Source organism: Podarcis bocagei, assembly GCF_964188305.1.
Source record: "Podarcis bocagei genome assembly, chromosome: 2".
Taxonomy (NCBI): domain Eukaryota; kingdom Metazoa; phylum Chordata; class Lepidosauria; order Squamata; family Lacertidae; genus Podarcis; species Podarcis bocagei.
Window position 1 is genome coordinate 63,792,798 of NC_138126.1, and position 22,047 is coordinate 63,814,844.

A 22,047-nucleotide genomic window follows, 5' to 3' on the forward strand; every position below is an offset into this window, starting at 1 on the left:
AGCGGGGAAGCGAAGCGCTTCGCTTCCCGCTGCCCCCGGACCTCTTCTGAAGCAAGGGGCTGGGGGGAGATAGCGATCTCCCTGCAGCCCCTTGCTGCAAAAGACGTCCGGGGGAAGCGGGAAGCGAAGCGCTTCGCTTCCCGCTGCCCCCGAACCTCTTCTGAAGCAAGGGGCTGGGGGGAGATAGCGATCTCCCTGCAGCCCCTTGCTGCAAAAGACGTCCGGGGGAAGCGGGAAGCGAAGCGCTTCGCTTCCCGCTGCCCCCGAACCTCTTCTGAAGCAAGGGGCTGGGGGGAGATTGCGATCTCCCTGCAGCCCCTTGCTGCAAAAGACGTCCGGGGGAAGCGGGAAGCGAAGCGCTTCGCTTCCCACTGCCCCCGAACCTCTTCTGAAGCAAGGGGCTGCAGGGAGATAGCGATCTCCCTGCAGCCCCTTGCTGCAAAAGACGTCCGGGGGAAGCGGGAAGCGAAGCGCTTCGCTTCCCACTGCCCCCGAACCTCTTCTGAAGCAAGGGGCTGGGGGGAGATAGCGATCTCCCTGTAGCCCCTTGCTGCAAAAGACGTCCGGGGGAAGCGGGAAGCGAAGCGCTTCGCTTCCCGCTGCCCCCGAACCTCTTCTGAAGCAAGGGGCTGGGGGGAGATAGCGATCTCCCTGCAGCCCCTTGCTGCAAAAGACGTCCGGGGGAAGCGGGAAGCGAAGCGCTTCGCTTCCCGCTGCCCCCGAACCTCTTCTGAAGCAAGGGGCTGGGGGGAGATTGCGATCTCCCTGCAGCCCCTTGCTGCAAAAGACGTCCGGGGGAAGCGGGAAGCGAAGCGCTTCGCTTCCCACTGCCCCCGAACCTCTTCTGAAGCAAGGGGCTGCAGGGAGATAGCGATCTCCCTGCAGCCCCTTGCTGCAAAAGACGTCCGGGGGAAGCGGGAAGCGAAGCGCTTCGCTTCCCACTGCCCCCGAACCTCTTCTGAAGCAAGGGGCTGGGGGGAGATAGCGATCTCCCTGAAGCCCCTTGCTTCAGAAGAGGTTCGGGGGCAGTGGGAAGCGAAGCGCTTCGCTTCCCGCTTCCCCCGGACGTCTTTTGCAGCAAGGGGCTGCGGGGAGATCGCTTCTCCCGGTGCTCCGAAGCCGGGCGGGGGGCAGGGGACACCTCCCGCCGCCGCGGGGAAACCTTTTGAAGGCAGGCGGGGGGGAGCAAAGACTTTCGCCCCCCGCCCGCCTTCAGAAGAGGTCCAGGACCTCTTCTGAAGGCTGGCGGGGGGCAAAAGTCTTTGTCCCCCCTGCCTGCCTTCCCAGGGGCTTTTAAATCGCCCCGGACAGCGGAGAAGTCCTCCGCTGTCCGGGGCGATTTTAAAATGCCGCCCGCCAGCATTTTAAGATCGCCCGGACAGCGGAGAAGTCCTCCGCTGTCCCGGGGTTTTTTAAAATGCTGGGGGTGGGAAGAAAAGCCCTTGTGTCCCCCCCCCAGCCTTCAGGTCTGAAGGCGGTTTCCCTAGGAACGCATTAATTGATTTTCAATGCATTCCTATGGGAAACCGTGCATCGCAAGACGAAAAAACCGCAAGACGAAGAGATTTGCGGAACGAATTAATTTCGTATTGCGAGGCACCACTGTATAATAATTCCAGACTGTGAGGGAAACGCTCCCTCATTTGCTGAATATATATTGGGAAGGCACACATGCTTCACACAGCCATGCAAATGGTAAACCAATTCAAAGCCTACTTCAGAAAGCACTGACTATGGGCTGAGGGGTAGGGGAAAGGGTTTATCTGTTAACCAAACAGACTCACAATGCCCGTCAAGCAAAAAGCAGAGAAGAGGCACACTTCTAGTTTTGCAATCATTAATATGTTTGCCATTTGACTGGGCAATATACTTTTCTCCTAACCTAGCATCTTCCTTACAGTCGTGAAGAGGTGATACCTTAGGCCAGGGGTCTGCAACCTTTAAGACAAAAAGAGCCACTTGGACCCGTTTCCAAAAAAACAACAACAACTGGGAGCCACAAAAACATTGCAACATTTAAAACAAATATAACACCGCATATATTGTTTCTGGCCTTAATGCTATATATACAGGATCGTGCAGTCAGCCGTCAATCTCAAGAAAAAAGGACAAATTAATAGCTGATTAAAATATTTAATTTACAACCAGGTAACCAGGTTAATGGGACTTTTGCTCCTGAACCTCAGTGCTCAGTGTCTGCACATCAGGGCTGTAAGACGTCACCTTCATTTTCACACAGGCTTGCAAGCTGTCATCTGTGAGGCGTGATCGGTGTTTGTTTTTAATATAGTTCATGTTGGAGAAGACCTGCTCACATACATATGTGGAAGAGACCACAAGGGCCATCGAGTCCAACCCCCTGCCAAGCAGGAAACACCATCAGAGCACTCCTGAGATATGGTTGTCAAGCCTCTGCTTAAAGACCTCCAAAGAAGGAGACTCCACCACACTCCTTGGCAGCAATTCACCAAACTTTCACCAAACTTTCACCAAACTTTCCCCTGCTTAAGTTTAAAAAGGGGCTTCAAGCAACTAAAAAGGGGCTTCAGGCAACTAACTCCACGTGGAATTCCACGCGACCGCGACTGCATAATCAATGCCACAAAATGCCAAAGAAAATTAACCAGGGCCCCAGTAAACCATAAATCATAATCAGTGCCTGATGTAAATAATAATTAATAATGAGGGCCCAATGTCATCCTCGTCATTATAAAAATAATCCCTCTCTTCACGCCGCCCAGCCTCCCAAGAAAAAAAACCCACTTCAAACGGTCACAAAGCACAAATTCCACGCGACCGCAACTTGCTATGCCCAATAACCAATGCCCCAAAATGCCATAGAAAATTAATCAGGGCCCCAGTGTACCATAAATCATAATCAGTGCCTGATGTAAATAATATATAATAATGAGGCATTCGTCATTATAAAAATACCTTTTTTGACACTTTTTATTATTTCTTTGTTTGACCCCTCAGAATTACTCCTCCTCATAGAAATAAACATTAAATTAACAAGTTACCTTTTTTTGAGTGTGTGTTCTTCACTCCCCTTCAAAACAGTGACCAGTGTATATGCCCCCTTTCAATGCAGCCTGCTTACAAAGGCGGGACGACAAAGACCAGCAATAAGCTGTTGCATAACGTTCCCCAAGGAAAGTGTTAGCTATTCACCAAACTTTCCCCTGCTTAAGTTTAAAAAGGGGCTTCAGGCAACTAAAAAGGGGCTTCAGGCAACTAACCCCCACGTGGAATTTCCTATAGTAAGATGGCGGCCGCCTCAGAAGACCACATGGGCAAATAAGATGGCTGCTGGGACGATCCGGTTACCCAGCAACAGCACAGCTGATTCCGACGCTTTTGAAAGCAGCCGGCAAAGCAAGTGTTGGAGCTCCAAAGCCACCTAAACCCCAACAAGGAGAATGCTGCGCATGTGACCAAATAGCGAGGACTTACTTTGCTAGAGACAAGCCCCGACGCTACCACAAGCCTCCCTCTCTTCGCGCCGCCCAGCCTCCCAAGAAAAAAACCCCACCTCAAACAGTCACAAAGCACAAATCAGTAAACATAATAAACATTAAATTAACAAGTTACCTTTTTTTGAGTGTGTGTTCTTCACTCCCCTTCAAAACAGTGACCAGTTTTGAACAGTGGCTTCAGGCAACTAACTCCTCCGCCTCCTCCCCTCGCGCCCTCCCCTCGCGCCCTCCCCCGCCCCTCGCCTCCTTCCCTCGCGCCCTCCCCTCGCCCCCTCCCCTCGCCTCCTTCCCTCGCGCCCTCCCCTCGCCCCCGCCCCTCGCCTCCTCCCCTCGCACCCTCCCCTCGCCCCCGCCCCTCGCCTCCTTCCCTCGCGCCTCCGCCCCGGAGCCGCAGCAAAGGCTTTAAAGAGCCACATGCGGCTCTGGAGCCGCAGGTTGCCGACCCCCGCCTTAGGCAGATCCTGGATCTTGCTCCAATGTTTCCCCCCATTTGCTTCTCCACAAACCCAACCACATATCAAAGGCACTGCAAATAACCTGCGAAGCAGCTGCAAGTTAGTTGGTGATCAGGAAGGGCTTTAGCTGTTACAGCTAGGATTATATAGGCCCTATCCTTAGAACCCCACAATACACTTTTCCAGAGGAATACTCAAGCTTGGATTATTATCCCAGTAAAAGAAAAGGTGAGTCCGGGATACAAGGAGCTGAATCAGGACAGTGGCTTGTTATTTTGTCACTGGTGATACATGGGAAGCTGAATGTGCTACCTGGCCACCAGTCTATCATGATTTCTTGGAAAACAAGGTAAGATACATCACCTTAGCAGGGATAGTGGTAGCACTGCACAGCACAGGTTCTATGCCCAGAGATTAGCAGCTTTGGGTGATATTCAGTACATGCATCTCCACTTGTGCAACAAAACTTGCCCCCTTCTCCCATACCCTGCACCCTTCCCAAACCTTATCCAGAGTGTTGAGTGAACATATTTAGGGGATGCACAGGGAGGGGGGACACCCCAGTGTGCAAGCAGAAATCCTTGTGCTGACAAACTGTCTCTTAGTGCTAGGTTCGGTTGGATACAACCTAATACTCTAAATCCCCATTCCCTCCCTGCCCTGTTTCCAGTGAGAGGTGGAATTTTTATTATGTTATTTATTTCATGAAATTTATACACTGCTTGATTGTTTTTTTAAAAAAATGAACCCACAAGCCATTTTGCATCGTACCTTTTGAACACATGAAACTACTGGTGTTGCCTAGCATGGTAGGCACTTACCACCTCTTCCACTTTCTTGTTGTTCAGTGTGATCTCTCTAGTTTGGGCCAGGCTCATTTCTGCCTAGGATGCAGGCTTGCAGACAATCATAAATCATGGATTAAAAAGGATTCCCAGTGAGTTTCTTCACAGTTGCTGACGCAATGTCTCCCAGCCAATGTTGCTATACAAGTCCTGCTCATAAGTGTCTCTTCCTCTGCCAGGAGGAAGCAGAGTGTGATCAGAGATCACTGGTGTCCAAAGAGGTGTTGTCGAAGGCAAAAGACTGCTTGGTGTGTCCCGGTTGCTCTGGTTTGTCTTTCTTGTGGCTTTCTAAGGCAGCTTTCAGTGGCTCATTCTGGCCATTTTCCTGGTGTACAGCATCTGCTTTGTCCTGCTGGGATGAAAGAGAGTATGAGATTAGAATATGATCCATCTATGTTGTAAAGTCCTATTTGCCATTGTGTCCTTGGATTATTGGGTGGATTGTCACTCCAAGAACTGCAGCGTTGACCACATAAGCAGTCATTTCCTGTGGTGCAGGAACCTGAACCTCTGCATGTGAAAGCTGAATATCAGGTCTAAGAGAACAGATCCACTTTGAAGAGGTAGCCTGGGGTGTGTGTCTGCTGACATACCTTAGATCTTAGCTCCGTTGCAGCTAGGCTACTACAGCATAGTAGTGGGTCTTTCCAGGCCTGTCATTACACTTGAAGAGAGCCGGGCACATTGCAGCAAACCCTTGAAGTGTAGTGCAGAAGGCACTTTCCGTGGCTGTACACGGAATACCTGCACGATACCTCTTACTGCCCATCCCAGTGGATTGGGAAGGCCCCTGTGAGGCCTGCTAACAGTGGTGCTGCAAGATGAGACGCCCCGTGAGAGCCTCGCTGAACTTGAAGACATACATATGGCTGGTTCACCAGTAATAGGTTACCTGACTGGAATGTGCCTTGTGACAAAGTCACACTGGGTCATCTACAGGGTGTGTGGCCTGATGGTGGTCATAAAGGGCCACTACCTGGCATTTGGATTAACAGTCCAGGGCTCTTCAAAAGAGAAGGAAAAATGAAACAAGGGAGGCACTTTTTAGGGGCATGTGTCACATGACACACCCGGGAGCGTGCCCCGGAAGACGAGCATCCTGGTTTTGCATCGGAAAAAGTTGAAAGGTATGTCATCGTCATCATCAAATGTCAGGAACATGCTTTGGCTGGGAGAATGTCCTGTGGGGAGTGACAGGTTTGAGGGTCCTCACCCTTTTGTAAGCGGCTGGAGCAACCTCTGGAGCAACTTCTGGAGCATCAACCATGTTCTCATCAAGGGAGTTCAGGCTGTAAAGAGAAAGCAGCATGGGCTGATTAGGGAGCTCTTTGTCACCCCTAGCCGCCAGTCTCCATGCCCCCACCAGCGGGAGCCAGGGATGTGAAGTGAGGGGAAAGGGCTCGCAAAGTGGTGGCCCTGCCTTACGTGGCTAGTCATTCTAAACATTACAATGGGTGTGTGGCCAACTCAGTTCTTTGGCAGCAGCCCCATGGCAAATGTGACCTTTGGGGCAATGCATGAAAGAGGGGCTTTGAAGGGCAAGTCAGTTTCATTCATTCAATCTTGACCTGGTTCATACACAGGAGTTGAGACTGAAAGACAGGATTCGTAGGCATACCTGGCCACTTCAGAGCTGGCGTTTTCCTCCAGGTCCAGGGAGGGGTACAAGGAGAAACCAAGCACGGGGTTAGCCCTGAGGAAGAATAGTCCAGTGGTGAGTTTCTTAATCGCTACAAATTCAGCCCACCACAATCTTATCATTCAGCTGACTAGACAGCACAGAGTGCCAGACAGGCAACAAAATCACATGCAATGCATAATTGATAACAATTATCAGTGTGATGCACACAGTGCAGCAACAGCCTTGTGGTGTTGCACAAAATGTGTATCACCTATAGTCAAGGCTACTAGCAGCTTCCGCCTTAATTTTGCTTACCCATGTACAGCAGAGTTTGACATTTCTAAGAAGGAAATTCACTAGTAATTGGCTAAAAATATGGATATCCCCCTGGGCATCAAATCCAATCCTCTCCACTGTATAGCCACAGATCAATCCTTTTCTGAATTTGTCTGGAGATTCTGGACATACTTCTGTCATTGCAAATTCAGTACAGGACCAGTTCAGCACATGGAGTTTAACAACACAAATTTGAATAACTAAAGGGCATGAGGTCTACTAGGAGGCAGGCACACGCTTACGTTTCTTCCTGATTTTGCCCCTCCACGGGTCAATCCAGGATACACCCCTTTTACTAGAGCAAACCTTGCCCCGCCCCAAAAGCATACCCTTCTGTGTTGTATTTGTTGGTCCCAGGGATAGCAGGCCCCTGTACCACGTCACCAGGTGAGAACTTTGAAGCCACCTTCAGGGCTTTTAAGGCCCTCAGCTTCCTCACATAACTGCAAAAAGAAATGAGAAAGAAGAGTGAACAACCTAAGAAGAGCCCTGCTGGAGAAGACCAAAGGCCTATTGAGCCCAGCATCCTGTTCCCACCATAGGCAACCAGATGCCCATGGGAAGCCCTCAGGTAGGGCATGGCCAACACTCCCACCACACATGATCTCCAGCAGCTAGTATTCAGAGGTACTCTCCCTCTGCAAGTAGTACTTAGCCATCATGGCTATTGGTCAGGGCAGGGAACATGCTGCCCTACCATGAGAATGCCACAAAACCAAGCATGCGGAATAGCAGAATGGTGGAACCACGTGAGGGATGCAGGCTATGCTGGCTTTTGGGAAGGTGCTGATGCAGTGCAGCATGTGTACATACATTTAGAATTTCATTTGTATGCTGCCTTTCCACAGTTAAAACCATGCTCGAGTGGCTTACAACATGAAAAAATACATACGTAATTACATAACAAACACATCAATCAAACAGCAAACCATTTCCACACAAATCATAACATGAAATAGACAAAAAAACAGCAGTAACAGCAACAACCCTGTCCACCCCCCACAAAAAAGCCCTTAATAATACACCAGCCCCTTTTTTGTTGAGTGTGCAGAAACAAATAGAGGCAGCGTCGAACCAGCTGCAGCAAGTACATTCGTATACCTGCCATAATAAGGGGAAGGGCACTTTTGTACCTTTTCCTCATGCCTATGATTATCAGGATCATGACGATGAGGATAACAAGTGCAGCCACAGCCAGCCCTGCAATGACAGCGAACAGCTCATTCTCCTTGTTGGACTGCGTCACCTCCACAGGGCCCTGGGATACACAAGAGTATCACTACACTGGCTCAGCAAGCACCCATGTCTACAACATAATGTTTCAGTTATGCCCTGGTTACAGCCTCAGTGCACACAGCCTCTCTCTATGCCAGTCCCAGCTGTGGTGCAAGATTGGTTTCCAGCATGCCATTCTGCCAGGGTGCCCGTTTCTCCACCAGCATTGGCTCCAGCCACACAATCTCTCCCATGGCCATCTCACTTGCCCTGGCAAGGTAGAGCTTGCTGTCTTGCCAGGGGCACACACCAAGCCTCCGATGCACCCATTCCGACAGAGCTCTCCTGTTTGAGCTTTGACAAATCCCACCACTGCCGCCTTACTTCAAAGAGACCCTAGAGTTGCTCCTCAGTGTTTGGGAGTATGAGCAGGAAATGTGCACTCACAATGATGGATAGGCCAAGCTTGAGCAACCGAGAGAGTTCCCCAGGGTTTCTCTGGATGAGTCTGGAAAGAAGACAGAAAGGTGTCCATGAAGTGTTCCTTGGGATATAAGAAGCCCTGCTGGATCAGGCCAAAGGCCCATTTAGTCCACCATCCTGTTCTCACAGGGGTCAACCAGATGCTCATAAGAAACCCACAAGGAGGAGAATGACAATGAGTTCAACAGGACTCTCCTGCCCACTTGGGATTCCTAGCAACTGGTATAAAGAGGTCTGTTGCATCTGACAGTGGAGATGGAACACAGCCATTGGAGTGGCTAGTAGCCACTGATAGCCTTAACCTCCATGAATTTGGCTAGTGCTTCTTTAAAGCCATCCAAATTGGTGGCCATCACTACATCCCAAGGGGAAACTTTCCCCACGATTCAAATTACTGGGAGTGGGGGGAAGAGGGAGCCTGGCCTCTTAACTACTGGTTTTAGAAGACCTGGGGAGGGCTATGATTTCATTCAAACTGGGTTTAAGTCAGAGGGGATCAGCCATCCTTACCTTTCCCCTCATAATTCAAACACTTCCTTGCCATGCAAACTTCTGCCAGAGCAGATACACATTTCCCCTTTCTGATGCTCCCCCCTTTCCTCCTACCCATGCTCTTGAGCTCAGCCTTCCCTAACCTGGCACTCTCCAGATATTTTGGACTTCAACTCCCATCAGCCCCAGCTAGTCTGGCCAATGGTCAGGGATGATGGGATATGTTTTAGACTACAATGCTTTAATCTGGAGAGCATCAGGTTGGGGAAGGCCACACTGACCTTTGCCTGGGCTTCTCAGCCCAGCCCAGCCCATCTCCACTGTGATGCATCACTTACATGCGTACTTCTCCGGGCATCAGAGCTGTGCCATTGCTATAGACGAAATAGGCCTCCATTGCTGTCTTCACCACAGCCCTAGAGGAGTTGAGATGGTGATGTGTAAGATGGACATGTATGGGGATGGGGAAGGGGTATTGCCAGAAGCACCTTCCTAGACCTTTTACTGATCAAAGAGCCAACCCCCAGGGAATTATTGGGTAACCTGACTGGCTTTGCAAACACAGCCAACCCCTGATGAATCAGCACTACAGAGTCAACAGCATCATGTCACACTGGTTACATGCAATCTCAGTGCTTTGAACCTCAAGGAGGACATGAATCCGCAAATATTCTTTACCCCTCTCCATTTACTCTACAGACATTCAAACATACTTCCTACCAGCATACTTCCTATGCCTGTGACCAGCCATAGATGCAAGCATCACAAGTACTTCCCCCTTTGTTCATGCTTCTCAGGCACTACTGTCTTCCCTTTAGCTTCACTCATTTCCTTTCATCTTGTTCTGTCCCAGTCACCTGTCAGATCTGGAGCTCCCGGAATCCTCGATGGACTTGATGTTTGCTACATAGACAGTTGCTTGGGTAGCTATACTCAGAGCCCTGGAAGAAGCACAGAAAATGAGTGTCTCTAAGTGTCTCTAACTTCATGTTCAGGGGTCGGCTCCTCTGTGGTGCATGGCTTGCCCTGCACCCTGGGGCATGAGATAGTATTGGTGCCAGTAAGTTTCAGAATCCGGCTTTAGATATGAAAACATTAGCGGAATAGGAATTGTTAGTGAACACAAAGCCCTCAGTTTTTAATTATATTTGCAGTGCTTCTTTCCTTTCTTATGTTGTATTTTCCATGGAATTCAAATTGCAATACAATAGATATGTCCCTGGATCAACCCACTGAAGGGAAGGGAAAAATGCCATACACATTGATTTCACCCGAATTAGACTGCACGTCCTGCAAGGAGGAATCAAACACCAGCCGGACACGGTAGCTCTGATCAACGGTGTAGATCTGGAGAAAGAGAGAGGCAAATGTTCTCAGAAGAAAGTCATGGTGAATGTCTGCATTGCGAAAGGAATCTGGGTAGATCAGAAAGCTGTCTTACGTCCAGTGATACTGAGGAATACAGTGGAGGGTTCCCGTGGTCCTTGGCTTCCACTGTCACCCGATACTGACCCTTCAATGAACTGTCAAGGCTGCTGGCAACTCTGCAGAAACAGAGAAATTGATATCACAGGGACTGAGAGTTCCTGATCCCAGAGTCTGTACAGGGACAGACCAGCCCCTAGTTCCACAATGCCCTGTCTGTGCATGTGGCCCTTAGGACACTGCTCCAAGCTTGGGGACAGATCACAGGGAGACCAGATAAAACATGTACTAAACTGGAATTTATAGTGAAGTATTAGACCCCGAACAGGAGAAAGTGAGAAGCTAGTGTTAACATTTAAGCTACCTATTTTGCTATCACTGTCTGTGCTGAGAAGCAACACTCTCTTTCTGGATAGGATGCCAGGAGTATAGCTGCATTGGTCATGCTCAAGCTATTATCAGAATTCCTCCAAGATCAAATGACTGGCAATGCTACACTTTCCTCTTGGCTTCCATTCTTCCTGGATTTCCTCTCCCTGTCAATACAGTGGCAACCCTTGTGGTCTCCACAAAGCTCCCAGACAACAAAACCCCATCAATTACTGGATGCTCCCAATGTAGAGGTCCTTCTCTGCTGTTGTCTCCACTTTGAAAAGATTTTCACGGATCTGCTCAGGTCCATTGTCTGGGATGAAAAGTACCCTGGAGATGGCAAATGAAATCACTCTGTTCACACCCGAATCAGCGTCTTTAGCCTGGAAGGAGGAGGAGGAGGACATTATTGTTGCTGCTTCTTTGAACTACCCCACATCACATAGCCTGTGGGAACTAGGAGCCAGTTCCCACCACAAGGAAGGAGCTGTGTGAAGTGTAGGTAGGTTCCCACGAGGCAAGACACAGTGATAACAGCAAGAACCTTTATTGAACTACCTAACTGGGAAACAGGTGCAAAGCAACTGCTTATATACATTCCTGAAACCCTGGGCCACTCCCACTCCCAACATGACTGGCTGTCTAAACTTTCAAGCTGCGAATTACGAGTCAGAGTTCAAGGGCCAATGGCAGAGGCCCAAATCCTGAAATGTTCTGTGATTGGACATAATGTATTGAATCGGAACACAGGAGCTCAGAATCCTTAGTCCAGACTCAAGCTCAGGCAAATACAGACCACAGTATACATAGCACTGTGTACCCAAATGAGTACACACCCATACACACATGTGCCCCAACATTGCATTCTCTCACCTTGACCACAGCCACCTGCAGGTTCACAGAAGAGACTTCTGGGATTATCACTGCAACAAAACACCAGATACAGATCAAAGAATGGGTGCCAAAGAGCAGGGCATGCTGGACAGAGGTCTTTTCTAAGAGCTTGCTCTCACTTCTAGCTCCAGCCTCCTTTGTCCTGGCTAATGTTAGACAGGAAGGCAACCAGCTGCTCCTCCCTTAACAATTGACAGGGGAAGATGGGTTATTTGACACTACTGGAGGAGGAAAGGATACCCTTCCCATGGAAGGAGGAGCTTTCTGAGAGCTACGATTGCTTTTAATTCATTAAAGGGGGGACTCCAATTATTTCAGCCCCAAAGAGCAGGCAAGAGGAATTTCTATCAAAAGAGGACAAAGCTGGAGGAGAATCTTTGATGCAGTCTCTCATACACCACCATCTACCCATCTATCCATTAGGGGGCAGTAGCAGCACATTTCTCTTGCATATATTGCTCTCACCAAAGGTGGTGGTGCTTTCTTCAAACACTGGTGGGTTGTCATTCACATCAGTGATTAAGATTCTCAGGGTCTCTGCAGGAAGAAGAAAAGGCACAACAGAGGAGGCACTAGTTACTGACTGAAGTGGCTCTGCAGACTCCACCCTGCTCCCAGTGAGGAACACAATACTACATCACCTATCAAGGTTTGTCTCTCAAGTCCTTCAACAAACAGCCCATTCACATAGCTTACTAAATTAGTTCACTGTTATGTTGCCACCATTCTACAGTGCTAAGGAACCTCCAGCTGTGAAGATGCTGGGACCAGATTAGCGATGACATTCCTCCCACAAAGTAGATCCAAAGTAGATGCAATAGCAGCAGAACCACAGAGATAAGAAAATAAGCTTATGGCAATTAAGTCGTTTCATTGACAGAACCTAGTGTTCAACCACTTTGTCACTAAATCCATCTAAAAGAATGGGGATCAGGGCAGATACTTAAAGAGATAGCTTGCGGGGACAGAAAATGTGAATGGGATCCTTTCACCCATGCTTTCCCCTCTAAAACAGGTTCTCTGTAGCCATATTTCTCCCAGTGGGCCTCCTGAACCACGAGTAACCCCTGCTGGGAGAAAAATGGCTGCAGATAAAAGATTATTTGGGATTGGGAGGAGAAGTGCAGGTGGTGGAAATTCAGTCCCTCCCTCTCCATAATCTCCCCAATCTAGGACCCTGTGCTTTATTTAAAAAACCCCAGCAGAACACAGGTTGAGTTATTGTGCCACCATCACACTTAGCTGTTTCCTCATGCAATGACAACATGTTTTTTAAAGTCAACTGTGCAACAAGGTAGATGAGACTCTGGAAAGTTTGCCCAGGTACCAACTTTCTATTCCACTGACTCATTTCCTTCAGGAGCTTTTCTATATACAATGCACACTGCCTCTGAGGGGAGGCTGGGACTGGAGCATATAGTATTTCCATTACCCAACAAGCATGGCTCCCTGAAGCATCTCCAGCTAGGACCTAATGCTACATCCTAGCCACAAAGAGAAAGTAGGACTGATGGAGAAAAGGAAGGAAGCTGTAAAGCTCAAGATTCGGAGGGGATGCAGAACCAAGTCTTCATCCTAATGTCTTACCATTTCCACTGAAGGGGTCTCCCTTCTCAGTGAACTCATCCTTAACACGCAATGTGAGCTCCACCAGGTCACAGGCCTCATAGTCTATCTCCGAACTATTCACAAAAATTGAGCCATTGGGCTCCAGAAGGAACCACTCCCGGCACACGTTGCCCACATTGACTGAATGACTGAAGCAGGCTACAGCTAACTCCTGGAATACCAGTGAGTGGTTGGTGTCCATGTCGGTGGCATTTAGCGTGACAACTAACTCATGCAGGGTGACGTTCTCCAAAACTTCAATGTCTCGTGGTGGAGATGGCTCAATGGTTGGGGACTCGTCGTTGACATCCAGCACGTTCACCCTCACCACAGCGGTGACAGCTTCCACGGTCCCCCCAAAGTCTGAATTTTCCGCCTGCACAGTCAGATTGAAGAACTTCTGCTGGAGTCGATCATAGTCAAGAGCAACATCGGAGTCCAGATTCAAGATCCCCTGGTACCAGCCAGAGCCAAGGCGATTTGAACGCACCATAAAGTTATTTGAACCTGCACTGCTTACAATGTAGAATGAGATACGGTTGTTTATCACTGTTTGATCAGCATCGGTAGCCTCCACACTCCCCACAAAGACACCTGGAGATGGAAGGTTAGTTAGAAAGAATAACAACATTTTCACCACATTGCCACAGCCCCACAGATCTTAAAAAGCAATGCAACCTCTACACTTATAATGCTCATGAAAAGCAACACCTCCTAACTAGGAAAAGCCATTATATGCTTCCTGTTTAATGCCTTGCCACATCTTCCTGTTCCCCACTGCTAATCAATGCAATAAATACTACAGATCACTGGTAAAACATCTGTTTTAGCAAGTAGGGGTTGGTTGGTTTTTCAAATTTCTACAGATAAATGATAATTTATAATTTCCTAAGCAAATACCACTCTGCCAAAGGAACCAGAAGTTAGCATTTATCTGTAAGAACTTGAAAAAGACTGCTTGCCAAAACAGATAATGTTTTCGTATATGGTCGAAAACCTATTAGTACAATGCAGGTATTATTTAGATATAAGTTGGGTCCCCCTATTTGTTGTGCATACTATTTTTGTCAACAGAGACAGATTCAGGGGAGAGCGACATGTTCGGGCGCACTGAGTGCAGAGTGCAAAGCCTCGGAGTGCCTCAGGGGGCACCACAACTATGATGTAGAATGGAAGGGAGGGCACCAAATTTTGGCATTGCATTGGGGGCTACTGAAATTTGAGACCCCAAGGTCTGCCCCTGTTGCCAGACTCTCTTGTTGCATCATATTGTTGTCCCAGGTTAATCCTAGTTCCTTTCCACTCTGGACTAAAGATCACTGGCTCACCGTACCTTTCAAGCCCTCTGGAACGGAAAATTCATAAAAGGAGCTGTTGAATCTGGGTGCGTTGTCATTTATGTCCTAAAGAGAAAAGGGGGAAACTGGTAATGGGGCAATTCCACATCCAAGCATCCACTTAGGGGAAGGGCTATAGCTCAGTGGTAGATTATCTGCCTTGCATGCAGAAGGTCTCAGGTTCAATTCCCCGGCATCTCCAAGGAGTGTTGAGAGAGAGAACCCTGCTTGAATCCCTGGAGAGCTGCTGCCAGTCAGTGTAGACCACACAGAGCTCAATGGACCAATAATTTGATTCAGTCTAAGGCAGCTTCATCTGTACTCGAGATAATAGAGGGCATCCTCGCAGCAATGACAGAGCAGGGATGACACAGTTTCTGAGACCCCAATACCATGGGTTAGCCATCTGCCACAAAACACACACTCTTAGGGTGCCTGTTTCCATCACCTACAGACACTCTGAGCAGGGCCTAAGGTGCCTCTTTATGCATTAGTCTCCTTTTTCCAGAGCCCTGACAGGGTGCACCATTACCTCCACGATGAAGGTGACGTTCACTGTGTCGTTCAACTGAGGGATGCCCAAGTCATGCGCAAGGACTGTCACCACCATCTTGCCCTCCAGCTCTGCAGGGATGGCTTCTCGGTCCAAGGGCCCTTCACTGCTCAGCACTCCTGTGTTCGGGTCGAGAGTGAAGTTGCTGCTGAATTCGCCAGGCACAATCTCAAACTGCAAGCGGCTATTATTGGTCTCTGGATCGTCCTGGTCGGTGGCCTGGGAAGTGAGTTGAGGGAATTTTCAGCCAACAATGAGAAGAAGTAAGAACCTGCTTGCTTCGGCCAAATGGGAAGTGTGGGTGAGCCCTAAGTGTGAAGGTGTCTCCTGCCACATAAACTTTCAGGTGCATGTACTAGGAGTAAGTAATTACTTGTTGTCCCATGAGTAAATCATGCCAGGGCTACTTCTTTAAAGTGCACAGCAGCCTCATTTGGAAAGAGGCCCAATGCTCAGGTCCAATAAAGGAGGAAATGTTGCCTTGAAATTACCTGGATCTGGACACGGGTTTCTTGGCCCTCCGTGACAAAGACATTGTAGGAGCCCACCACAACTGGAGGGTTGTTGTTGATGTCAACTACTGTGATCTCCAACTGTGTGGATCCAGACAGACCGCCCCCATCCACTGCCTGCAAGGTGGCATAATAGACAGCACGCTTTCCCCAATCCAGATTAGAGCCATTCTCCACTAGCACTGCCCCGCTTGTTGCATTCACTGTGAACGTGGAATGGCTGCATAACAGATAAAAGACACATCCTTAGTTTTGAGATATTCTAGTTTTCTCCCAGCAAAAGTAGGCCTACACCACAATGCTCTCCTTGTTCCTCCCCCTGTTTCTCTAGCAATCCCATGTACATACATGCTCTGAGGAAGCAGATAGTAGGTGATCTCTCCATACTTTCCACTGTCTGGATCAGTAGCCTGCAGAAAGCAAAAGGATCAAATTGACTGTTATTTTTAATTGACTTCCCCATTGGGGATGTGGAGGGAGCCCAAGATACCTGCTTCTCAACATGGCTATGAAGCACCTGGCCACATCACAGAGAATAGGTCCTTCTGATGACACAGACAGAGAGTTCTCTGCCCTCACCTCCTGGTCCCAAGGCAGCTGCGGAACTCGCTTACCGTGATGTTAGAGGAGACAACGGTGCCAGGTGGACTCTCCTCCAGTACGTAAAGTTTGTACTCGCTCTGGTTGAACTCAGGTCTGTGGTCATTGATATCCGTGAGATTGATGGTGACCATGGCAAAGGAGCAGCAATCGGTGTCCCTTCCAGTGTCATTTGCTACAATCTGCCAGGATTAGAAGGAGCCAAGTAAACCTCAGCCCAAGCATGGTCATGGGGACAGAAGTGGCTTCAGAGTGACTCTTACTAAACTCCATGCTGCCGCCTTTTGTGGGAAGGAACTAAACAAGGTCTTCTGGTCTTCAAAGGCTGCCTACATCATGGGCCTATTTCCTTGGCAGCCAGCCAGGTATAATAGGATGCTCATACTTGATGAGAATCCAGAGCTGGTGGGGATGCTTTGATTCTACAAGAAGATGGTCAGTCACACAGTGCTAACTACACAGTTCCCACACAGCCTGACGGCTTCAGGCTCTGAGCAGATAGCAGAATGAAGTCCTTTTAAAGCTACCTTCTGGGGTGTCTGATCATAATCCTCACTTAGGTCTTCTACACTGAAATGGCCTAGAAGGAGATTCAGTTACTTTTAGCGAACAAACGGCTGAGTTAAGATCCCAGTTCTTGGCAGGAAGGGAATGGGACTCTCCCTGGCCCTTGTTTCACTCACCTCCACAGTCATAGTAGGTGTCTTTTCGTAGTCCACAAGACTTGAATTGCTTACAAGGACCTGAACGGTGCCTTCATTCACGATTTTCCGGGGTGAGACTGAAAATGCAAACGCATCTGGACCCCGCAGGGACAGCTGGAAGGTGCCATTGGAGCCCTGTGTAGGGAAGAAGTCAGAGAGCTTGGATAATCAAACAGGAGTAGCCAGCCTCCCAGTGCTCAGCATGGCCAAAGCAAAAGTAACCATCCGTCATCCCCCCCCACCCCCACTCACACTCTCATGCACCCACACAGACCACACACAAATGCACATACTGACTACACGTATGCTACACACATACACACACGGAGGCACATACAATGGTATAATACAGTCTTTTGCCCTAGACTAGAAATAGGAGATAGCAGCTACAGAACTGTGTTCGGACCACCTACCCTTGAATTTTCCAGTAGCTAAAATACTACAGTTGTTGACATAGTATATTCTCTATATAAATTTCATATTGAAGAACATTACAAATGGTCTTGGACCGACTGTGGCACACTACTGAATATACTTTTAGCATCTTACAATATGGGATGAGACATTTTAGATTGACCTTTGGCTTATGTTTTGAGTTATACTCCATCTTCACCTGTTTTCCTTCTATAGCGATGCAGATGCTTGTCAAAAATCATAAGGAGCCACCTTCCCACTGCATGGTATGAATGGCCCAACGCTAACATGATAGTTATAGGCGAAAAGGGGAGCAGCATCCCAGGATAGCACTGGCATCAATCATCCCTGGTATCTCCTTGTCCTTTGAGCTTTGAATCCCACCCACACGAAGCCTCATAGACTCTCCTCTCCTGCTCACCTTGTCAGGATCATAGGCCACAATGTTGAGGCCAGCCACAGGTGTTCTGGAAGAAGCGTGTTCCTCAATCTCACCGGAAAAGTCACCTTCTGGAGGGCCTGTGAAGTCACAGGTTGCGTAGTCCTCGCACAGATAGAACTGAGGCTTGTTGTCATTTATGTCAGTGACCTGGATGGTCACAGTGGTGTTCACTTGCGCCACCTGCTGGTAAATGTTGAGGTTTCGTTCCCGAGCCTGAGAAATGAAGCAAGAGAGAGAGAGAGAAACTGAGGCCTTGGACGGGGGCAGGGGGGGGGAGGGCAGAGAGATCTACCACTTCCCACAACTGCCTGCTACTCACCACAACCTGGAGCTGCACCTCTTCACCTGGAATGCCCTCTCGGTCCAGGTGGCCACTCACAGTAATGACTCCTGTGGCATTGTTGATCGTGAACAAGCTAGTGGCAGCTAGGGCAGAGGGAAAAGAATGGTGGGGTAGGAGTAGGGACACATGTCATCAACCACACTGGAGTGGAGCCCCAGTCACGCTGTTTTCTACATAGACACAACTTTAAATCGGGATGGGGGTGGCACTGTGGTGTAAACCACTGAGCCTTGGGCTTGCCAATTGGAAGGCCGGTGGTTCGAATCCCCGCAATGGGGGGAGCTCCCGTTGTTCGGTCCCAGCTCCTGCCCACCTAGCAGTTCAAAAGCATGTCAAAGTGCAAGGAGATAAATAGGTACCGCTCCGGCGGGAAGGTAAATGGCGTTTCCATGCACTGCTCTGGTTTCGCCAGAAGCTGCTTAGTCATGCCAGCCACATGACCCAGAAAAAGTGTCTGCGTACAAACATCGGCTCCCTCGGCCAATAAAGCGAGATGAGCACTTCAACCCCAGAGTCGTTCGCAACTGGACTTAACTGTCAGGGATCCTTCACCTTTACCTTACAACTTTAAATCACCAACACAACCTGATGGGTTGTGGTACCATGGATGTAGCTACCAGCCCATGGTAGCTCATTATGGCTGCTTATACTGTCAGTCTCAGTGGGAAGAGCTTGAGTGATCCACTGGAACAGAAAGAACATCTAAACTGCTGTGCAGACCTTTCACCATTTGCTACGAGCTGTCAGCCCATTTGTTCTTTGGCCTTTCCCTCCCTCATTGTTGGTACCCTGTCAATCACCTCCTCAGCACCGCCCGGCATTTCATAAACCACCTACACACAAAGAGAGATACAGGATCTCAGGAACTCTAAGTACCGTCTGCACACTTCATGGCCCATTGTGCCCTGATCCACCCTTCCATCACTCACTGATGATGCTGTAATCGATGATGTCATTCACATTCTTGTCCTGGTCAATGGCCTGCACCTTCACCACTGATGTGCCCTAGGATGAGGAAATGGCCAGTGAGTGCTAGGCCTGCTTTGTACCAGCCCCCAGTGAATAGGGAAAGGACAGGCCTTGAGGTCCGTAGCTCAGTGGCAGAGCATCTACCTTGCAAGCCGAAGGCCCCACATTCAGTCCTCAACATCTCAACTACTTGGGTACAGGGTCCCTCAGGGATAGCCTGCACCCTTGTATTCCAGAGTGATTGCTGAGATTATCTGCAGGAGCATCTTTGGTCATTCGATGGGTTGGGGAGGCTCCTTTGACAAGAAACTGAGCCTTTCATTTCATCATCCTGGTGAAAACCCTGGCAAAAGAGATTCAGCAGGCACCTTCTGTGCCAACTTTTAAACACTTGCTGGAAATTTTTCTGCTCCACTAGGCCTATGTAGGCAGTTATGAGTACATTCCCCATAATGGTCTATTGATGTTTGTTTCAAATTTATATTTGCTTTTAACTTGCTTTTAACTTTTTATTACTTTATTGCTTAATTTTATGTTTTTATATTGCTGTAAACTGCTGTGCTATATCTTTATATTACAGCAGCATATAAACAGAGTTTTAAAAATATATCTATCATCTATCTATCATCTATCTATCTATCTATCTATCTATCTATCTATCTATGTATCTATCTATGTATCTCTAGGTAAGGCTGAGAGAGACCAATATGTCTGAAAACCTGGAGAGCTGCTGCCAGTCAGTGCAGACAATACTGAGCTAGATGGGCCAGTGGGTCTGACTCAATATAAGGCAGCTTCCTGTGTTCCTAAGTTCCAGACTCCCCAAGTGTCCCTATTCTCTGATTTAGAGAAGCCGTTCCGTTTTCTGATTTGATCTCGGAATGTCCCGTGCTGTATTTCCTTAGGATGTCCTTATTTTCATTGGAGAAATGTTGGAGGGTATGGAGTTATCCAACCACCGAGTTGTCTGAAGGCAATCCCAGATAGCGAAGGTTTTTTTTAATGTTGAATGATTGATTATGTTTTTATATGTGTTGGAAGCTGCTCAGAGTGGCTGGGGCAACCCAGTAAGATGTGTGGGGTATAAATAGTAAAACGATCATTATGGAATGGGACGTCCCTATTTTCATCAGAGACATGTTAGATGGGTATGAAGTTCCTGCTTGCCAACTTCAAGTGCTTGGCAACTCACGACCCCAAAATAACTCAAGGTCCCCTTAAAGGCATTTGCCTAAAGCAGGCATAGGCAAACTCGGCCCTCCAGATGTTTTGGGACTACAACGCCCATCATCACTAGCTAACAGGACCAGTGGTCAGGGATGATGGGAGTTGTAGTCCCAAAACATCTGGAGGGCTGAGTTTGCCTATGCCTGGCTAAAGCAAAGGACAAGATGCCACCACCACAACTTCCACCCAGTTCTATGGACAGAAGCCAACTAGAGTGGCATTTCAACTCAGCTTCAACACTGGTCATGCAGCAGCACCCGCCATTGCACCTGAATGTAGCAGGCTGGCTGAAAAGGGTGCAGGGCAGCCTCTGGGGGACACACACACACTGCTCTGCCCTCCAAAGCTGGGAGAGGCGCAGAAGTATCGGCCATTGGGGCTGCCCAGCTGCCTTACTCTGATCCCTGAGTGAGTTGCAAAAGTGACCTGTGTTCACTCCACAGTTGATGCCATGTTCCTTTCTTTCTTGCTCTGGCCAAGTTTCAAAGCTGCTTTGTTGAGAACTGCTGCCATGAAGGACACGGTTTCCCCTTGAAGTGCTAAGGTTAATCCCACATATTTACCACACTCATATGCTTGTCCTAGACCGACACAGACAGACAGACAGACAGACAGACAGACAGACAGACAGACAGACAGACAGATGCAACAAGGTACAATTTGATGGGAAACTCCAAAAGGCTCCAATTTTTTCATGTCAAAAGAGAGCCATGTCAGAAGCTGCAGGATTTTATCACTTGAGGGTCAGGAGGACACTAGAAAGCTGAAGACATCCCTTACCAGTGGGCAGTTCTCTGGTACGGAGCCTGAGTATGGTGCTCCCAGGAATACAGGGTCCAGGTCAGCCACATCAACAACTGTCACAGACAGATAGGCTGTGTTGTTCTGATAGATGAACTGGCCATGCAATAATCCCCCATTATCCTAGAGAAGGAGAGGGAGAGACACACAGATAGAATGATCACTTAAACTCTGTTCTCTCTACCTACCCAAAATGTATCCCTTCTCTGCAGCAATACATACTGTTTTGTCCCTAGTAAACCCTTCCTGCTCATTGCACAGTAAAGAAACAACACCCTTGTCTGGTAGACACTCTTATTTGCTTCCAACTTCTTTAAATGTAATTGTTTCTACTGCTACCAGTACTACAAATATCCAAGTCTTCTAATGCATCTTAAAAGAAGAGCAACCAAAGGAAGAGGATGGAAGATACTGAGGAAAGCACATGCTGATGCAGAAGTGTTTGTTCACAGCTTAGCAATCTTTCTTCATTGCTTGAAAATCTGGTTTTGGATCAACTGGTGCTTAGATTATGAAAGAAATAACAGAAAAGCACCTCCCAATTTTAGCCAAATCGTTGGGTGGGTTTCAATTGAGTTTTACTCAGAGTAGGACTGCTGGAGTTATGGAGTTATGACAAAGATAGACAATGTATATGCAAATATCACCATCTAAAAATATCAAAATACTGCACAATATTACCAAGCATTAACAAATGGGGAGTACCAGACCAAAAAGATATGTTTTTCACATGCATCTGAAAAGCTGGAACTGCACTAACATACAAAAAATGCCTTGACCCACAGGTAAGCCTTTACTTGGCACTGGAATGACAAAAGAATTGGCTCCAAGTATGCTTTCAAAGGGGGAATCATATCCCCAAAGCCTTGAAAACCAGCAGCTAATGGGGCCTCCACAAATATAAATTGGCCAAGACTGGCCTG

General features: G+C 48.3%; 2 protein-coding genes across 6 annotated transcripts in view; one reads left to right on the forward strand and one right to left on the reverse strand.

Annotated features, from left to right (window-relative positions):
• The window catches only part of KIAA1191, a 282,731-nt gene that overhangs the window by 93,336 nt on the left and 167,348 nt on the right, over nt 1-22,047 (forward strand). The window lies entirely within an intron of this gene.
• CDHR2 (cadherin related family member 2) overlaps nt 4,614-22,047 on the reverse strand; it is a 32,365-nt gene continuing 14,931 nt past the window's right edge. For 3 of the 5 annotated variants that reach the window (XM_081184924.1, XM_081184923.1, XM_081184921.1), the window contains 24 exons: nt 21,104-21,247; nt 19,057-19,132; nt 18,104-18,210; nt 17,764-17,997; nt 16,908-17,063; nt 16,239-16,406; nt 15,973-16,034; nt 15,604-15,844; nt 15,092-15,331; nt 14,556-14,625; nt 13,202-13,816; nt 12,080-12,151; nt 11,594-11,643; nt 10,952-11,103; nt 10,365-10,467; nt 10,182-10,270; nt 9,781-9,864; nt 9,262-9,339; nt 8,396-8,456; nt 7,867-7,991; nt 7,063-7,176; nt 6,395-6,469; nt 5,990-6,065; nt 4,614-5,128 (listed from right to left, as the gene is read on the reverse strand). In XM_081184924.1, the coding sequence (XP_081041050.1) occupies nt 4,973-5,128; nt 5,990-6,065; nt 6,395-6,469; nt 7,063-7,176; nt 7,867-7,991; nt 8,396-8,456; nt 9,262-9,339; nt 9,781-9,864; nt 10,182-10,270; nt 10,365-10,467; nt 10,952-11,103; nt 11,594-11,643; nt 12,080-12,151; nt 13,202-13,816; nt 14,556-14,625; nt 15,092-15,331; nt 15,604-15,844; nt 15,973-16,034; nt 16,239-16,406; nt 16,908-17,063; nt 17,764-17,997; nt 18,104-18,210; nt 19,057-19,132; nt 21,104-21,247 (3,348 nt within the window). In that variant the 3' untranslated portion in view covers nt 4,614-4,972. Of the gene's footprint in view, nt 5,129-5,989; nt 6,066-6,394; nt 6,470-7,062; nt 7,177-7,866; nt 7,992-8,395; nt 8,457-9,261; nt 9,340-9,780; nt 9,865-10,181; nt 10,271-10,364; nt 10,468-10,951; nt 11,104-11,593; nt 11,644-12,079; nt 12,152-13,201; nt 13,817-14,555; nt 14,626-15,091; nt 15,332-15,603; nt 15,845-15,972; nt 16,035-16,238; nt 16,407-16,907; nt 17,064-17,763; nt 17,998-18,103; nt 18,211-19,056; nt 19,133-21,103; nt 21,248-22,047 lie in introns of those variants that run through there. The other 2 variants (XM_081184922.1, XM_081184925.1) reach the window with 2 other exon arrangements.